The 15,909-nt window shown below is 46.3% G+C and overlaps 1 protein-coding gene and 1 long non-coding RNA gene across 4 annotated transcripts in view; one reads left to right on the top strand and one right to left on the bottom strand.

The window, feature by feature from the left end:
- ADCY9 (adenylate cyclase 9) overlaps nucleotides 1-4,668 on the bottom strand; it is an 82,703-nt gene extending 78,035 nt beyond the window's left edge. For both annotated transcript variants that reach the window (XM_021540800.3, XM_021540801.3), the window contains exon 1: nucleotides 2,767-4,668. In XM_021540800.3, the coding sequence (XP_021396475.1) occupies nucleotides 2,767-4,465 (1,699 nt within the window). In that variant the 5' untranslated portion in view covers nucleotides 4,466-4,668. The remainder of the gene's footprint in view (nucleotides 1-2,766) is intronic.
- Nucleotides 4,669-5,289: 621 nt separating this feature from the next.
- Nucleotides 5,290-15,398, top strand: LOC110476094 (uncharacterized). Of its 2 annotated transcripts, none has more exons than XR_013340850.1 (5): nucleotides 5,290-5,557; nucleotides 5,667-5,848; nucleotides 6,781-6,846; nucleotides 8,854-8,947; nucleotides 15,299-15,398. It is a non-coding gene; the product is annotated as an uncharacterized LOC110476094 (long non-coding RNA). The 2 variants fall into 2 exon arrangements; XR_002466366.3 differs by lacking the exon at nucleotides 15,299-15,398 and adding an exon at nucleotides 10,800-11,881.
- The last annotated feature ends 511 nt before the right edge of the window (nucleotides 15,399-15,909 follow it).

The following is a 15,909-nucleotide window of genomic DNA, read 5'->3' as shown; positions in this document are numbered from 1 at the left end:
AGCTCAGACAATTAAGAGATAATATACTAGACATACAGCATAAAAAATAGGATATAATTAAGATATCAAGGGTTGAAAGGAAGCTGAGAATTGAAGTACTGGTAGGGAAACAAAGCTTATGTCTGCTATCTGTACAGCACTTTTATACTTGAAGAGAGTACAGGGTATGAGATAATTAAATAACCACTACAAACTTCCTCTCCTCTATCACAACTATCAACAGATTCTCAGGGAAAACAGTAAAGCAAAGCTTCCTAATAGCACCTCCATTCACAGAACTGAGCAGGTGCTTGGCAAAGATCAATTAATTAAGAGGTGAAATCTCAGTTTCCCTTATTAAATCTCAGAGCTGCTCCCCAACAAAACCCTCCCCTGCAGCAGATCCTACACACCAGCCCGTGGCACTGCTGTTTGATGGCTTTTATCATCGGCTTTGATGTATTTTTTCCCCTGATGGCATTTACCTATAAGCTGAGTAATCTGGCTGCAGAACAAAGTTCTGAGGAAACAGGAAAAAATGGGCAGCTCTGAAGCACCCACTAACTACCACGTCCCCTGAGGGTCTGTGCAATGGGAGGGAACAGAGCAGTGTGCTACAAACCTGTGGCTAAGGGCAGTCACGGCAAAGCTCTGCTTGCCTTAGAAGTACACACAGCCTCTGATTTCTGAAACTGCATAAGACATTGGTAAGAAATGGCAGCTGATTACAGTTCTACAAAAAAAAATACAGAAGGGAAATGGGGAAAAAGCAAAGCCCAACCCATATTCCTTGTTAAAGTAATTCTTACCACATGCTCCAGCTGCTTTTGTAGCTACATTTCGGGGTAAGAAGAGACCATTAAACGTCAGTTCACAAAGCAAATTTCATCTTATCTATAGAGACTGCGTGTCAATTTGTCCATCTGTAGTACCCTGGCTGAAGCAAGAGCTAACAAAGGCATTCAGAGCTGCAAAATCCAAACCTCTGTACTGAGGAGGCAGAGCAGCCTGTGCCCTCTCATGATAAATGGCAACCAAGGACAGAACAGAAGTCTGAGAAAGACCATGAAAAACCCACTGCTGGCATGTGGCATAATTGCTCTACACAGTGCTCCTGTAATCTCCTGCAAAACAGAAACAAATAAACAAGAATATTTAGGAGCAGTACCATCAGTCTCCAGAGCTAAGTTCATGTCACTTTGGGATTAATATTGAGAACAGTTATAAATGCAGTAAAAATACTGAATTTTATTTGTTGCTACAACACAGCCTTCACACTACATTTGGCTGTAAAGGTATATGGAAAGGGGAAATACTACAGTGATGTTTCTCTACAACCTGTTCAATTTATTTCCATTAGAACAGCAAAATTCATCTTAACAAGGTTACGTATGATGCTGTTTTCTTGAAAGCACACTCCCACTGAAATACATCAGTGTCAACACTTTCCAAAGAATTTAACTGAATCGGTATTTTTAGAAGCTAAGCAGAAAGCCAAAGCCCAGGGACACACATCTGCTTCAGCCCTGTGGCTCCCAGGCACCAATGTCACTGCCGATGTCGTTGCTTGCTGCGAGGCTCGCGCTGCAGCCCCGCTGCCGTATGCATGCGGACAGCTCGCTCACCAAAAATAAGTTTTTGTGTCACATCAAAACAAGCACCTGCCAGGGGCAAGCAGCTGCCACTGCCACCACTGCCCTGCAGTGCTCTCCCCACGTCCTTACTCACTGACCTTTCCACCACCATCCTGGCCTCCTTTTGTGTTTGTTGCCACAAATATCTCCTTCCTCCATCACAACGCCAGTTTATGACTCCTTCGGGTTCTTCCACTCAGTTTTCCAGCTTACTTCATCAAAATGGGTACTTTTATAAGCAGAAAAACTCACAGACCTTAACAGGGTTTGTTACATATTCCACTCCCATTTAGATCCATCTGCTCCCCACCCTGGACTATGAGCACTGCAACAATCTCTCTGTGAGACAAAGACATGGCACTGAAGAGACACAGCTTTGACAAAAGACCCAATTAAATCCTCAGCTCGTACAATCTTCCTGCACGTGCCTCTAAGTGCTGCTAGAAAGCAACCAGGAGTTTCATTTCAAAATGAACATTGTAGAAAAAATGAAAATCCGACTCTTAACCAAGGGGAACTGAAGGATCCCTCCTCTTCTTATCCAAAAGGCAAATTTGCCATTTCATCCCCAGATCCCTCGAGCTGCAGAAAGGAGTGCATCTGCCAGCTCACTGAGCCACCTGAGTAACTTTTTCCAGCCTAACTCCAAACTGCAACAACTTGCCATATCAAACTGCCAAATCTACAGTGCTCATTTCTTTCTGTGAATCCAGCTGTCATTTTTCCCAAATGCCTTCTCAGTCCCAACTCTCCTGATGCCAAAAAAACCTTTTCACAGATACACATAATTTTGCAAAACACATATGCTCTCTGTATGGCACATGAAGTCAATTAACAAGTTTACTTACTGAATTAAAGGATGACACACAACAGTAAAACAAAAACCTCTTACAGACAGCAAACACATGAACCTTCTCCTCCCTACAAGGCAACACTCTCAGAAGGAGCGCTGAGTTTTAAAGCCTATGTTGACTACCACAGATGATCTTTCATGCTTTTCTCTGTGGCATCTTTTATCCTGTAATTCCTCCGGTGTTTGTGATCATCAGCACACCGAGTTAAATGTAAAACACAGTCAGCAAGCACAGAGCAGGCACTAGGGCAACTCTGCTCCCTCACAAAAGAGAAGCAAGCACAAAATAAAAGCACGTACCTTTTAACTGGTCGGCTACCACGCTCTGACCCACGCGCTCAACCACCTTTCCATCCTCCATTTCATAACGATCATCCAAATATTTGGCAGTAGCTTCCGAAATATGGACCTTCCCAGCCACCCCAAGCTGCTCCATCAGATTGGCCAAATTGACATCATTGGACCACACATCGAACTTGAACCTCCTCATGCCTAAAATGCCACATAGGACTGTCCCGGTGTGAACACCGACTCTCATGTTCACCATTTCTTTCTTTTCCTGGCAGAACTGCTCGATGGCTTTGATCATCCCCAAGCCCATCTCGATGCAGCAGTAGGCATGATCTGCCCGGGGCTCGGGGCAGCCAGCCACGCAGTAGTAGCAGTCTCCCAAAGTGCTGATCTTCTCACATTTAGTGTCCTCACACAGACGGTCAAAACGTCCAAAGAGGTCATTCAGGAGTCCCACCAGGGCGTGGGCTGATTTGTTGGCGCTCATTTTCGTGAAGCCAACAATATCTGCAAACAAAATGCTCACTTGCTCTATCTGCTGCATTTTAAAAGGACGGAATATTATGGGGGTTTTCTGTATGGAGGGCTTCTTCTTCCTGTTTTTGGGGCTCGAAGTGGAATGACGTTTGATGGAGTTTTCACTTTCATCATCCCCCTGCTTCATTAAGTCATCAGCTATTATTCTTGGCATAACAGAATGAATCATCCTCTCTTTCAGGGCTTTTTCCACTTCCAAGTCTTTTCCATGCATGATGGATTGCCCCACTTTCAGGAATGTGCTTCTTGATCTGACTTCGGACATGATAAATAAATGAATACCAATGGCGTGGATGCAGATGTGCAGGAAGGCTTTACTCAACAGCTCCCAGTAAACCGCACCAGCTCCCAGAGGTGTGAAACAGTTCTCATCACGGAAGTGATAACCAAAGGTCTCGAAGAGGACCGAGTACGACAGTCCCAGAAACAAGCTTAAATACAGGGGTAAGTGCATCACTGTGTAAAGCAACAAGAGCACTTCAATACACATAGAAAAACTGCCCACTTGAGAAAGACAAGTGTCTGTGGGATCTGCCAGGGGAGTCCGGTTGGACATGTCACCACTTCCTGAGACAGGCTTCAGAGCCTGGAACTGCGGAGCCAGGGTCAGAGCAAACACCAGGAGGGTGAGTATCAGCGAAGTCCATACGTAATGGCGGGCATAAGTCTTAGTGAAAGTGAACACAAAAAAAGCTACACATACCAGGAGGAAGCACAGAGCCGGCACCATGAAAACAATCTGTTTCTCTCTCATGTGTATGCCGAAGTAGATGCCCCAGAGCAGACAGGCCACGCCAATGTAGAAGAGGGCATAACGAAACCTGCGCTGGGTCTGCGGGAAGCATCTCTCCATGCAAGCCTCCTCCAGGTTGTTGGAGTCAAACTTGGGGTTCCACCACTTGGAAGAGGCCCTCTCGAAGAGCTGCGGCAGCTTCTTCGGCCGGCGGAGGCCGGAGCCACTGCCGCCCGCTCCGCCGGCTCGGCGGGCGCCCCCCGACTCCCCCGAGCTGCAGCTGGAGGAGATGCTGTACTTGCAGTGCTTGGAAGAGGTGCAGCCCTGGTGCTGCTTGGGGTTGATTTTCACCGTCACGCTGTTGCTGTCCCCGCTGGAGTCGCAGCTCACCTCGGTGCTGTGGTGATGCAGCAGCTGCTGGTGCGGTGGGGAAGCCATGTTGTCAATTCCTCCTCAAGAGCCCGCGCCGGACTTGGGTCTCTGGGGTTGCCGAAGCCACCGGGCTCCTCGCAGAGTCGCCTCTAGTCTCCTCCGGGCCCCGCCGCGTAGGGGCGGCCGGGCAGCGCCGCGGCGATCGGCCGCTCGCCGGGCTCCGCACACTGCGCGCCGGGGCAGCCCCGCATAGTCGCCTCGCCTGGGCCGAGCCGGGCCGGGGCTGCCGCCGCCCGCCGCTGGCCCCGCTCCCCCGCAGCCCTCCCGAGGCGCGGGGCGGGCAGGCCGCTGGCTCAGCCCCGCGGGGGGGACGCCGGGCCCCCGCCGGGAGGGGACCGCTCCTCCATGTCGGCTGCAGCTGCCCGCCGCTTCCTCCCCGCACGGCTGCCGACGAGGGGCCGCCTCCCGCCCTCAGCCGCCCGCCCAGCCGGGACGGCAGCAGCAGCCACTCTCCTCCGCTCCGCCCGCCCGCCCGTCTGAGGGGAGGAAGGGGAGCGCGGGGACGCGCTCAAGCGGCCGCCACCATCTTCCTCACGGCGCTGGGGGGGGTTCGGGGGGGCTGCGGGAGCGCGCCTCCGCTGGCCAATTGGGCGCGGCGGCGCGGCGGGAGCGCGCCCCCCCCCCGCACACAAACACACTCTTCCCGCCTCAGCGCGAGGGTCGCGGGTGGGAGCGGGGACGGTCCCGCGCGAGGCGGACGGGCGCGATGCTGGCAGCGCTCTCCGTGAGGGGGACGGGACAGCGGGGGTGGCGGGAGCCGGGCGGCACCTCAGTGGAGACAGACCGCGGGGCCGAGCGCCGGGGCTCCCGGGCTGCCCCCGCCACCGCCCTCCCCACCAGCTGACATTTGCCATGCGCAGACAGCACGCACTTCACCAAACAATTCGGCTCGAGCCCCGCTGTAAACTGGCTGGGTTATTTTTCTCCTCGTTCTCCGCTTGTTTATGGCTGACGCTATCTCGCCTGCACCGCTCCCTCGGTTTCATTATCTCTTCTCGCAGATGGACCGTGGCTTTCCTCCTTCACAGCGTCTCTCTCTGCTGGTGCTGTAGCTCCCTCTCCTCTCCCCAGCTCTGCATCCCTCACCTTTGCTCACAGGTGATGTTCCCAAATTGGTCCCACCTCATCCCTCTCAGCCCCTCAGCTCCAGCCCCAGTTCTTCCTACTGTGACTTCTCCTTCCCTGAATCCTATTTACTTTTTTCCAGGTGAGCCTTCCCCAGCAAAGCACTTCACTCCAGCCGTCCTTCCTCCTGCAATCCTTTCTCCTCTGAAGACCACAGCATCCTGTAAAATAAAGCCAATGGCGCTGGTGTATTAATAGTAATATCGTGGCCAGCAGGACCAGGGCAGTGACCATACCCTGTGCTGGGGCACCTCCAATCCTGGGGTAAATTTTCAGCCCCTCAAGACAAGACAGACATTTAGGGGCTGGGAAGTGTTCTAGGAAGGGTCAGGAGCACCAGGAGCAGCTGAGGGAGCTGGGAAGGGGCTCAGCCTGGAGAAAAGGAGGCTCAGGGGGACCTTGTGGCTCTGCACAGCTCCTGACAGGAGGGGACAGCCGGGTAAGGGCTGGGCTCTGCTCCCAGGGAACAGGGACAGGATGAGAGGAAACGGCCTCAAGGTGTGCCATGACCAGATCAGATATTGGGAAAAATTCTTCACTGAAAGGTGGTCAGACACTGGCACAAATCACCCATAGCAGTGGTGGAGTCACCATCCCTGGAAGTGTTCAGAAAAATAAGTGGACATGGTACTTCACAGTATGGTTTAGTGGGCACAGTAGTTTTGGGTCAAAGGTTGGACTCAATGACCTTGTCTTTTCCAGCCTTAATGGCCTATGACTCTCTATACTCTTTTTTAAAAATAGTAACAGAAAATCTGTGGCCACACAATTACTGAAATTGAAACCGGCCCTATTTTCCATTTCCTTTGTAAAGGTGTCCTGTAGCCATGCTGTAACATATGTTTCTAGTATTATTATTTAGAAGAAATTTGTATTTCCTGACATGCTCAAATATCAAAATAATCTCTAAAAATTCCAATCAATAGCAATAATTGTTCTGGTTTTGCTGTGACACAGTTGTCTCTTGAATTCCAGCTAATGGCTCAGCTGATCAATATTTTATATCAAGTGCTGCTTACCATGCAGCTCTTACATAAACACTGTTGGGAAGAGAGAAATCCCTGAGCTGACAGAGCAGAAAGGCAGGATGGCCTCCTGGGCTTGGCTATTAATTGATAAATTTACTAAAACTTCTTTCCAACCTTTTTATTGATTCATCTAAATATACTTTTAAGTTACATTTTTACTTCATACAGGATGATAAATTTATTTAATCTGCTGGATTAAAGAAGTGCAACAGTTTCCAAGGATTCAAAGGCAAGGTGAGAACTGAAAAAAAAATTTTACCTCATTGGCAGAGAATTTAAGGTAAAACTACCTGTGTTTTTAATTTTTTTTTATGCAAACATGTAAGATTTATGTTGGGTGATTTGAACTTAGATATTTAAGAGGTACTGAAATCCCAGCATAGATTTTTTGTCTTGTTCCCCTGGGCTCCATAAAGTGGTACTTTGTATATTCTTAGAATAAACAGAATCACATCAAAGATACTGACTACATCACAAGTTTTCACTGAGTGACCCACACGATACCAAATTTTGTCTGGCTACTGGTCAGAGACAGCTTTTGATCTCCACTAATAAAATAGTTCCTCTTTCCCAGCTTTTGTTTATGGGTTTGAAGGAGGGAAATAGTATGGAAGGAGACTTGTCAGACCCTCCTTTGGTAAGCTTCACATGGGGGTGTCAAGGTGCTGCAGAATCCTTGCTCCCCCAAGGAGCTCCTGTTACACTTTTAACCTGTAGATTTCCATCCTGCTCCTCCACTTGATCTTTTGGGTGGAACAGCCACCCAACGCTCACCAGCCCAACCACTCCCCACCTTCCCCTGTCATTATCAAGTTCCGTGGAAACCCTGCATGTGCAGTCAAGGAACAGTTCTGTTCCGTTTCATTAGCTCTGGCTGGGACAGATCTCATACTGTCTCCTGAAACACTGAATTTTTAATTTCACTTTGCTTGTATTGTGTAAATTTTTCTCTGTTGAATTCAAGTGGCAGGTTAAATACATGAAGCAGAAAACCACAAACACCAGTGATGCTTGGATTCGTTTTACGTGTGACTGAGATTTGTTTTAGAGAGCAAGAAGTGGTTTGAGGTTGCATTTGTTATTTCCTCACCACCACCACCACCTTCTGATTCGTTTTTATCCAGGACAGGTGTAACAGCCAGCGTGTCCCTCCAAGGCAGCACCTGAGTGGGTCATGTCTGTGACATTCTTTAAGGGAGATGCTTCCTCTGGATCACTTTCTTAGTGAGCCATTCTGGTAGAGCTGGGAGCCACCATGCAGTCTGGATCCTGAGTCCTGGGTTTATTCTGGATTTGATTGTGCTGGCTCCCTGTGGAGAGCTCTGACCACCCTTCCAAGATACTCTGTGACTGGTTTCTTTTCTCAGAGACTGAGTTAGAGGAAATATTTCGCAGAGCAGTAGCTGGGCAAATGCAAATCCTCCTTGCAGAGTTCTTTTAACTTCAAGCCACTAAATACACATTTAGCCTATGGAACTGTATTTACTTCCCCTCTCAGAAGAACAAGCTTTGTCAGCTGTAATGATGAGCTGTTGTTTGACGTTCATAATATTGTACTTCACTGCTTATCTGGTGGAGCCATGCAAAGCTATTTAGGGGGCTCTGAAATGTGACAGCCCACATGATGCTTTTTTAGACTTCACAAACCGCCTTCACGAGGCAGAGAACACGGCATGGGAACGGCTGGCTGGAACAACGGCTTGCCTTAGTGCCAGCGGGGTTCCTGGAGCTGGGGAGGAGGAATGGTCTTTGAAAGTTTGCAGCTTTTGTTGTGTGCTGTCAAAGGAAGAACTTGCAGCCTGAAAGAACAGGCATCGTGGATGCCATAGGGTAGGGACTGTGGAGTTTATTGATCCTGCCTGGAAACAGCATAAAGATGGAGGCAAATATGTTAAAACCTGTTTGGACAATCCACAAACAGAAGGGGGCTCAAGGGAGACAGCTCAGATACCCCATTTCATGCTGTCTGGCCTTAATAAGCAGAAAGATCTCACTTTCTAACAAATTTCTGTATCTTCATCCTTACTGACATGCAGAGCATTTATTGCAAGCTTTATTTTGAATTCTGGAAGCCTCCAGGTAAAATAAGTCATTTAGGAAAACCAAAACTCAACAAATCTTCTGGCTTCTTTTCACAGACTAACACATAAACATTGGCAAATATTGTGAAAGACTGTTACTCCTTCATGGTTTTAAAAATTATAAAGTATCACGATGTTTATTTCATTTTTTCCATAGCAGAAGAGCACAAGGGTTACCTTTGACATCTGTTCCATATGAACCCATGGAAGCTGAGTAAATGGGTGGTGCATTCTCACTTCCTTGCAGTGGCCAGGTTGGTTTTGTGTTCTATATTTTCATCCTTCTGAAATTGCTATTCATTTTTTTCATATCACTGAGAGGATGAGATGCACAGATTAAGTAAGCAAGTAAGCAGTGGAAGATGTTTTTATGTGACTCAATAGAATGGATAAATTCCAGTCTGGATAAGTAGAAATCTCTGACTCCCCTGAGACCAGGATTTTACTTGCAGGCTTTATGGTTGTCTAATTGGAGAGGTCTTTTTGCCAAAAGCAATGCAGAATATTCCACTTACCTGACAAAATGTCTGCCACTAGGAGGTGGCTTCACTCAATTATACATTTCTTTAATATGAAGACAAACTTAAATTTATTGCTCATTTAATTCATAACCAGAAGTTCTCCTCACTTGCCAAACTGCTGAATCAGCTTGGGTACCTCACCCTTGAGTCAGCACAGCCCAAAATAGAAACTTGCTCCATTTCCGAAGAGAGGAAGTACCACTGTTGTCTGCAAATACAACCACATCTGATGTCCTTTTATAGCTACAAACACTCATGCAGGGACTTGCATGGCACTCTGCTGCTTAAAAAAAAAAAAAAAAAAAAAAAAAAAGTAAGTAAAAAGGCACTTTCTTATTCAAAATAGAAGTGTTAGGGTTGCTATGAGTGGGACTGTGTGGATGTGGAAGTCTCAAGGAATAACAAGCAACAGAAGGACTTTACAAGTGGCAGTCATTGATGTCACCTAGCCTAGCCCAGCATCAAGCTCCCACTCCACCTGTTTGTAGTTTCTCAGGACATACTCAGGAATTAGGCAGACAATGAACAGGCTATAACCAAACTGAAGCAAAGTCTTAAGCCATTAGAAAATAATGGCAAGAAAACACAGTAGAAGCTCTAAAATATTGACTGGAGATCAGCTACAGCATTCCCAAGGTAGAGCTGAGTCAGTGCTGCTGCCATGAGGCAACTCCACTTTATAGCACAGCATAAAACAGCAAAAAACCTGGGGAAATGACCAAGAGCTGCAGTCAAATACTGGGAAGTGACACTAAAGTCATCAGCAGGACTCCATGAGTAGGTGGAAGGCAGTGGAAAGGCACATAAAAATAGTCCTATGTGATACAAATGAGGGAGGATTTTCTGTGGCTCCAAGTCAGGATAAGAAGTAGAAGAATGAGCAAATTCACATTATTCTCAATCTGCCCTTTTCAAGCTCTGCAGTTTTTTCTCTTGCAAATGAGCATCTGTGGTATTTGGCATCCTACAAAAGGACCCCCATTGACAAGCAGCACTGGGGTGCCCCCTTCCCATGGGTGCTCCTGGTTTTCCTTTCCTGTATACCACAGGATGGTGTCATGTTCTTCCTGGTCCAAGCAAACTACTGTTTCTGGTGCCTCCATTTAATGTGTCTGAATTGGCTCTATTTTCCACAAGGAAAGGCCATTCCAATGGGCAGACAAAAATCAGTAACCACTTTCAAATCATGGGCAGACAAGATGTGATCCTTGGCATAGGATTTTCCTGCAGTACTATGGAGGAAGCTGTAATTATTTGAAAAAATTTCCATTTCTGCAACAGGTGTGAAAGTTGCAACACAATTTTACCATTTTTGGATTTTTGCAACAATGCAGTTGCAAATTGAAGCATGTTTTATATTTAGTGTTTTGGATTATTCAGTTGAAAGAGGTGGGGATGAGGATTTACAGGTGTAATTACAGGATTGTGCAGTCACCTTGTGCACACACTGCAGGTTTGGAAGGAAGATCTGCTGCAAATCCACAGAAAACCCCAGCTAAGGAATTGCATGTGCCACAAGCAATTACACAGCGTAAAACTTCGTGAAACATTTGCTATGTGTGCACTAGGCCCTTTTTAAATTTAGATTTCTAGGAAGAAGAGAATTGCTGGGGCATTTCTGTGACCTGATCCCTCGTCTTGGTTGATCCGTGGTGGAAAGGTGACCCCAGGCACAGCTGAGGGGGAATGGATCTGGTGAGAGCCATCGCTGTGAGCCAAGCAGAGTGTTCCCAACTGCATCCCTGAATAGATTCACTTGCTCTTTCCCTGGCTCTATTTTAGCCACAAATCTGTTATTCTGCCCTGTGGGTGCCAACAGGTTTTTAAAAAATAACCAAACTCAGTAATACTGGATTTCTGGTGCACTTTTTTTTTCCCCAAAAGGGTTGAAGTGAACATTCTTCTCACCTATACCTAGGACTTCACCTGTGTGGTTGCAAAGGCAACCACAAAAAGATACATGATTCTTGCTCCTTCAGTGGAGCAGATACATCTCAGCAACTTAGCAATGTTGTGATAAGTATGAAGTGGAAGGCATTGAAAAACTATTATATCAATTTTTAGTTTGTATTTAAGACCATTTCTACACACTTTTGTGTTCTCAAGCTTGGAAAAAATTCACTTTTGTCTACAAACACAGGAACCAGTTGTTACTTCAAATTTTTGTTGCAATGGTAGAATTGAAACTTGGATGAAACAAGGATTCATACGGGGAAATTTATAGAATCAAACAGTCATTGAATGATTTGGGTTGGAAGGGGCTTTAAAGATCATTTACTTCCAACCCCCTGCTGTGGCAGGGACATGTTCCACTGGACCAGGTTGAATGTGAAAGCAAACAGCTTCCAAAAACTCATGTTTAAAACTGAGCATGAATGCATGTTTGTGCCATGTGCTTTGTTCTGTTTCCAAAGGAAACAAAAGAAGAAAATGTTGCTGAGAATACTAAAACATAACACTTTGGCAGCAGTGGTTATCACATCCTCCAGGCATTTTTACCTGTGGTGCTGCTGCCCTGACAATAGTGGTGCATTGTGGAAATAAAGTGTGAAGTCACTCAGGATTGGGTCCTGCTGGTTGTGGGTGAGGCATGTACGTAAATACCTTTTGACAGAGGTAAGAGGGAATGCTTGCTTCCACAGGGGAAAGGGAATAGTGGTTCTGAGAACTGAAAACACAGCAAATGTTTCTTAAAAGTGGGAGCTGGAGAGCAGGACAAGGTGGCACATAGAACCCAGTGAAAAGTCACAGAGGGAGAAATGCTGCAATCCAGCATTTATTGGCTAAATGTAACCAGGATTTAGGAATGGGACCCTAATCCTTTTATAAACTAGAAATCTCTTTGAGTTGGGTGAATGGGACAACCAACAACCACCATCAACAAGCAAAAATCACACCCCCGTGCTTTGTGGCACACATTAAACTCTCAGTGGAACAATCAGGGGAAATCCCATGGCAGGCTGTCCAGCAATTTCTCAGCAAAGGTTATCTCCAGACTGCAGCTTCCAGAAGCTCTGAATGATTTGTACCTGTGAGAACTGCTCAGAGGTTGCTTGGTAGATTCAGAGGGATGAGTTATTCACCAAAGGGAACTTGGTAAAGATGGTGCTCCTGTGTGTGATCTCATGCCTAAAACTGTCCCACATCTTGTCTATTTATTTGGGAAATTAATTTCTAGAACACTTGGAAAAGAAAACCAGGAATTGAAATTGCCGCTCAGTATTTCTTCAGTCCAAACAAACAAACAACAAAAAAACCAAACAAAACCCAAACAAAAAGTCATTGTGTGTCTTACAAGTTCAGTCAAAACATCTGTTATTAATATTAAATTCCTGTGTACCTGGAGAACCTGTTACTGAATAAGCTACAAAGCTGAAGCCTGGCTGAAAATTAAAGTAAGGTATCCCACCATCTGAAGGATTTTCTATACTTCTGCAGTGATTTTGGGAGGCAGAGACATGTGACCAGAGAAAGAGAAAAGGTTCCAGCCATGCACCAAGGAAGTGGGGGCTGAGAAGCAGATTAATTGTTCCAAGTGGCTTTTTCCTGTCTGTTCATTTATCCTCTTTTACCATCCTTGTTTCCATTCTTTCCTCAGCTTTATCTCTGTTGAAGAGCAGAGAAAATATTCTATTCTCCTTTCACAGTGTAACACATATTCATTAAGTCTCATTCTATTATAGCTCAAATAACTGTTGCCATGTTTGATTCTTTATTTGGACCATTTCAGCTCTTAATGAAGAATTTGCCCTTCATCTGCATCTCTTGCTACCTTTTCTGATTGTGTTCAGTTCACAGTCAAGTCCCATGGACTACTTTAGAGACACTTTGAGTGGAGGTGTTTGGATTTTTATCCAGTTTTCCCTCCTGCCCGTCTCACCCCTCCAGCTGCACTGCTCAGAGCAGGAGGCACCAAGTCCATCACTTTGCTACAGCCTCAAACACTTTCTTCCAAGCCAGAAATGTGGGCAGGGCTCCTGGAGAGATTATCAGCTTCCTAACCTCAAGCCAGCCCACAGCCCACCTCTGTTCCTAGATGAGCAGTTGTGCTTCTCTAACCATAGAGACTTCAGCAGCTCAGAGTCACTGCCTTCATTTTTCCCCAAAAAGGCAACACAGCAGTGACATCTTAGTGGGAGGTCATTTCTTTTTCCCAACAGAAGGGAGCTTCAGGTGGCCACTGCCTGGAGCCCACCACCTCTGTGCTGCTCAGTGCCCTAGGAGAGGATGCAGATGTAGAATTTTGGGCTGAGGTCTTATTTAAATTATATATTAGGCTGAAAAATGAACCCACAGGAATGAAGGATGCTCCCAGTGCCTGTGGGTGCTGCAGCAGTGTGGAGCTGACAGCAGGGATGGTCTGGGCTGCTCCATCCTCCTCCTGCATCTAAAGGCAAAGACATGGCAAACACTGTGGACTGAAAGAAGTCCCTTGTATAGGCCTCAAATCTTACAGAAAATAAAGAGATAGAGGGCTGAAGAAACCTCTTAGGCTGGAAATGTATTCAATGTTTCTGCAGAATAGGGAGAGCACAAAGTTTCACTTACCAAAAGCAGCCAAATTTACGGGACTGTGGAGTTGGAAGACTTTTATATCTAGCAAGTAATAACTGTCTTTAATTAGCTTTGTTTACATGATAGATGTCAATGTCAAGCTCTCTCTGTGAAAAGGGCAGAATGTCCTTAGTGGGAAATGTGATTTTTGAAGCCTGACAATATAAAACCAGCGGGAAGGTTTGTGCTCAGACTGCTGGGGAGAAAAATCACCTTTGGCTCAACAAAACAGGAAGGATTTCAAGCCCACAGCAGAAGTTTTTCAAGAAACTAATGAAAATGGAGGATTATAGTTTAAACTGTTTTGCAATCGCTGGCCTCAGTCCTGGAGACACTTTTCACACACACTCAACTTTATATCTGTGGTTGGTTTTGCTGACCCTCATGGGATTATTGACACCTGGAGATAGAAGTGAAGGCCAGACTGTTTACAGAGCAGAGTTTAAACTATGGCATTTTAATAAAAATAAGAAAAAGATATTATATCAAGGTCTTCATAATTGACTCATTGGGATCCTTTATGTTTGAAAAAAAAACCCTGAGAAATTCAGGAATTCATGAGGTGGTCTCAGATCTGTGCCCTTGTGTGAATAGGACCTTTTGTTATGCTGGATCACAGCACTAGGCCATAAAACTTACTCAGCAAATATTGAAAAAAATATTCATACAATATTCACCTTCATAAAATTTGCATCTATGGCTCACATGCAAATACTGTCTGCATTTCTTTCCTCTAAAAAGTATGTTTGACCACTACCTGAGACTGAAACGTTTCCCCTCATCAATAGAGAGCAACTAATTGGGAAAAACCCTGGTTTATACTTTTTTTTTTTAATTTTGATTTTTTTTTCTTTTATATCTTAGCAGTATATTGTACCTGCCATGAAACAACTTTTTGAAACCCTCGAAACAGGAATAAATCCCCTCTGCAAGCTCTGGTTCCACCATTTATCAGGCTGTTGGTGCAGGAGCCAAACTGCCATTGGGCTGACTCACATTTTGGCCTTTTGTGTTTATATACGTGATGACGACGTTTGCAAGCAACAGGGGAAAAACCCTGTGTTCATCAGCACCATGATCCCAGCAAAACCTTTCCCTCCTCAGCTGCATCAGCAGAGCTCAGGGATGTGGCCAGAGCCACAGGCTGGTGTGGGCACTGTTGTCACTGCTCTTTGCCACTCAGCACCCATCATCCTCACGTTGCACCCCAGACCTCCAGCTGGCCAGGCCCTGCAGCTGCCAGAGCCCCAGAGCTACCCAAATTTGGGCACACCTGGTGCCCCTTTGCCCTGCCCATCTATCCTGACCCTCTGTGATTCTGCCAGCATCCCTTGTGGCTCTGGAAAGCCAGCTTTGGCACTCAGGACACCTTTTGCATGATCTTTATCCCTCCAGGTCCAAAATTTTCAATGTAGTATTCCTGGCACTGGTATTGTCCTTGACACCGGGTTTGTTTTTATCTTGCTGCCTCTTTTTATCTCCAGCTCCCTTGCCCCTATGTCTTATCTTGTTTTTTTTGCCTTTTCCCAGGCTTTAAGGACCTAATGGGGACTCTGCCCACACAATGACCTGGCAGACTTGGCTGTATGTGGCTGTAACTCTCCCCCACCTCTCCTGGCATTCCCTAAATTTTAACCACAACTTCTGGCTGCATCACAGTCCTGTTGTCACTGGGGAGAGGCAGAAGAGGTTGTCCCTTCAGGCCCTGCCACCACAGTTCCTCTCGGTGTCCTCTGGCTTGGGCTGACCCATCACTACCTGCCCCACATCCCACCTCTTACATCCTGCCTCATCCTTTTCCAGGTGAAGAATCACAGCTGGAGTAAAATGGGGACAATGCCATGGGAAAACCCTTTCCTGGGAAGCAATAACCCCCCAGCCTGTTCAGCTTTGCCATGATTGTGCTTGTTGGCACAGCTCTGCCACAAAGCTCCGGCTGTGCCAGGACCTGCAGGGTTGGGGCTGGGCTGGCTCTCCTGGAGCATTTGGCTGAGTCTGTCCCCATTTACCTTAGCAGGAGCAGGTCTCAGCTGCTGAAAATCCCATCCAGATCTGCTGCAAAGTGGAAATAATTTGTTAAATGCTTTAAGCTGGGGCAGTAGCACCCCTTCCTCCTGCCGAAGTATTTGGATTTCTGCCCA

The sequence above is a fragment of the Lonchura striata genome, chromosome 16 (assembly GCF_046129695.1).
Source record: "Lonchura striata isolate bLonStr1 chromosome 16, bLonStr1.mat, whole genome shotgun sequence".
NCBI lineage: Eukaryota > Metazoa > Chordata > Aves > Passeriformes > Estrildidae > Lonchura > Lonchura striata.
The sequence above is the reverse complement of the archived record's forward strand: the minus strand, read 5'-3'. Positions and strand labels throughout refer to the sequence as shown.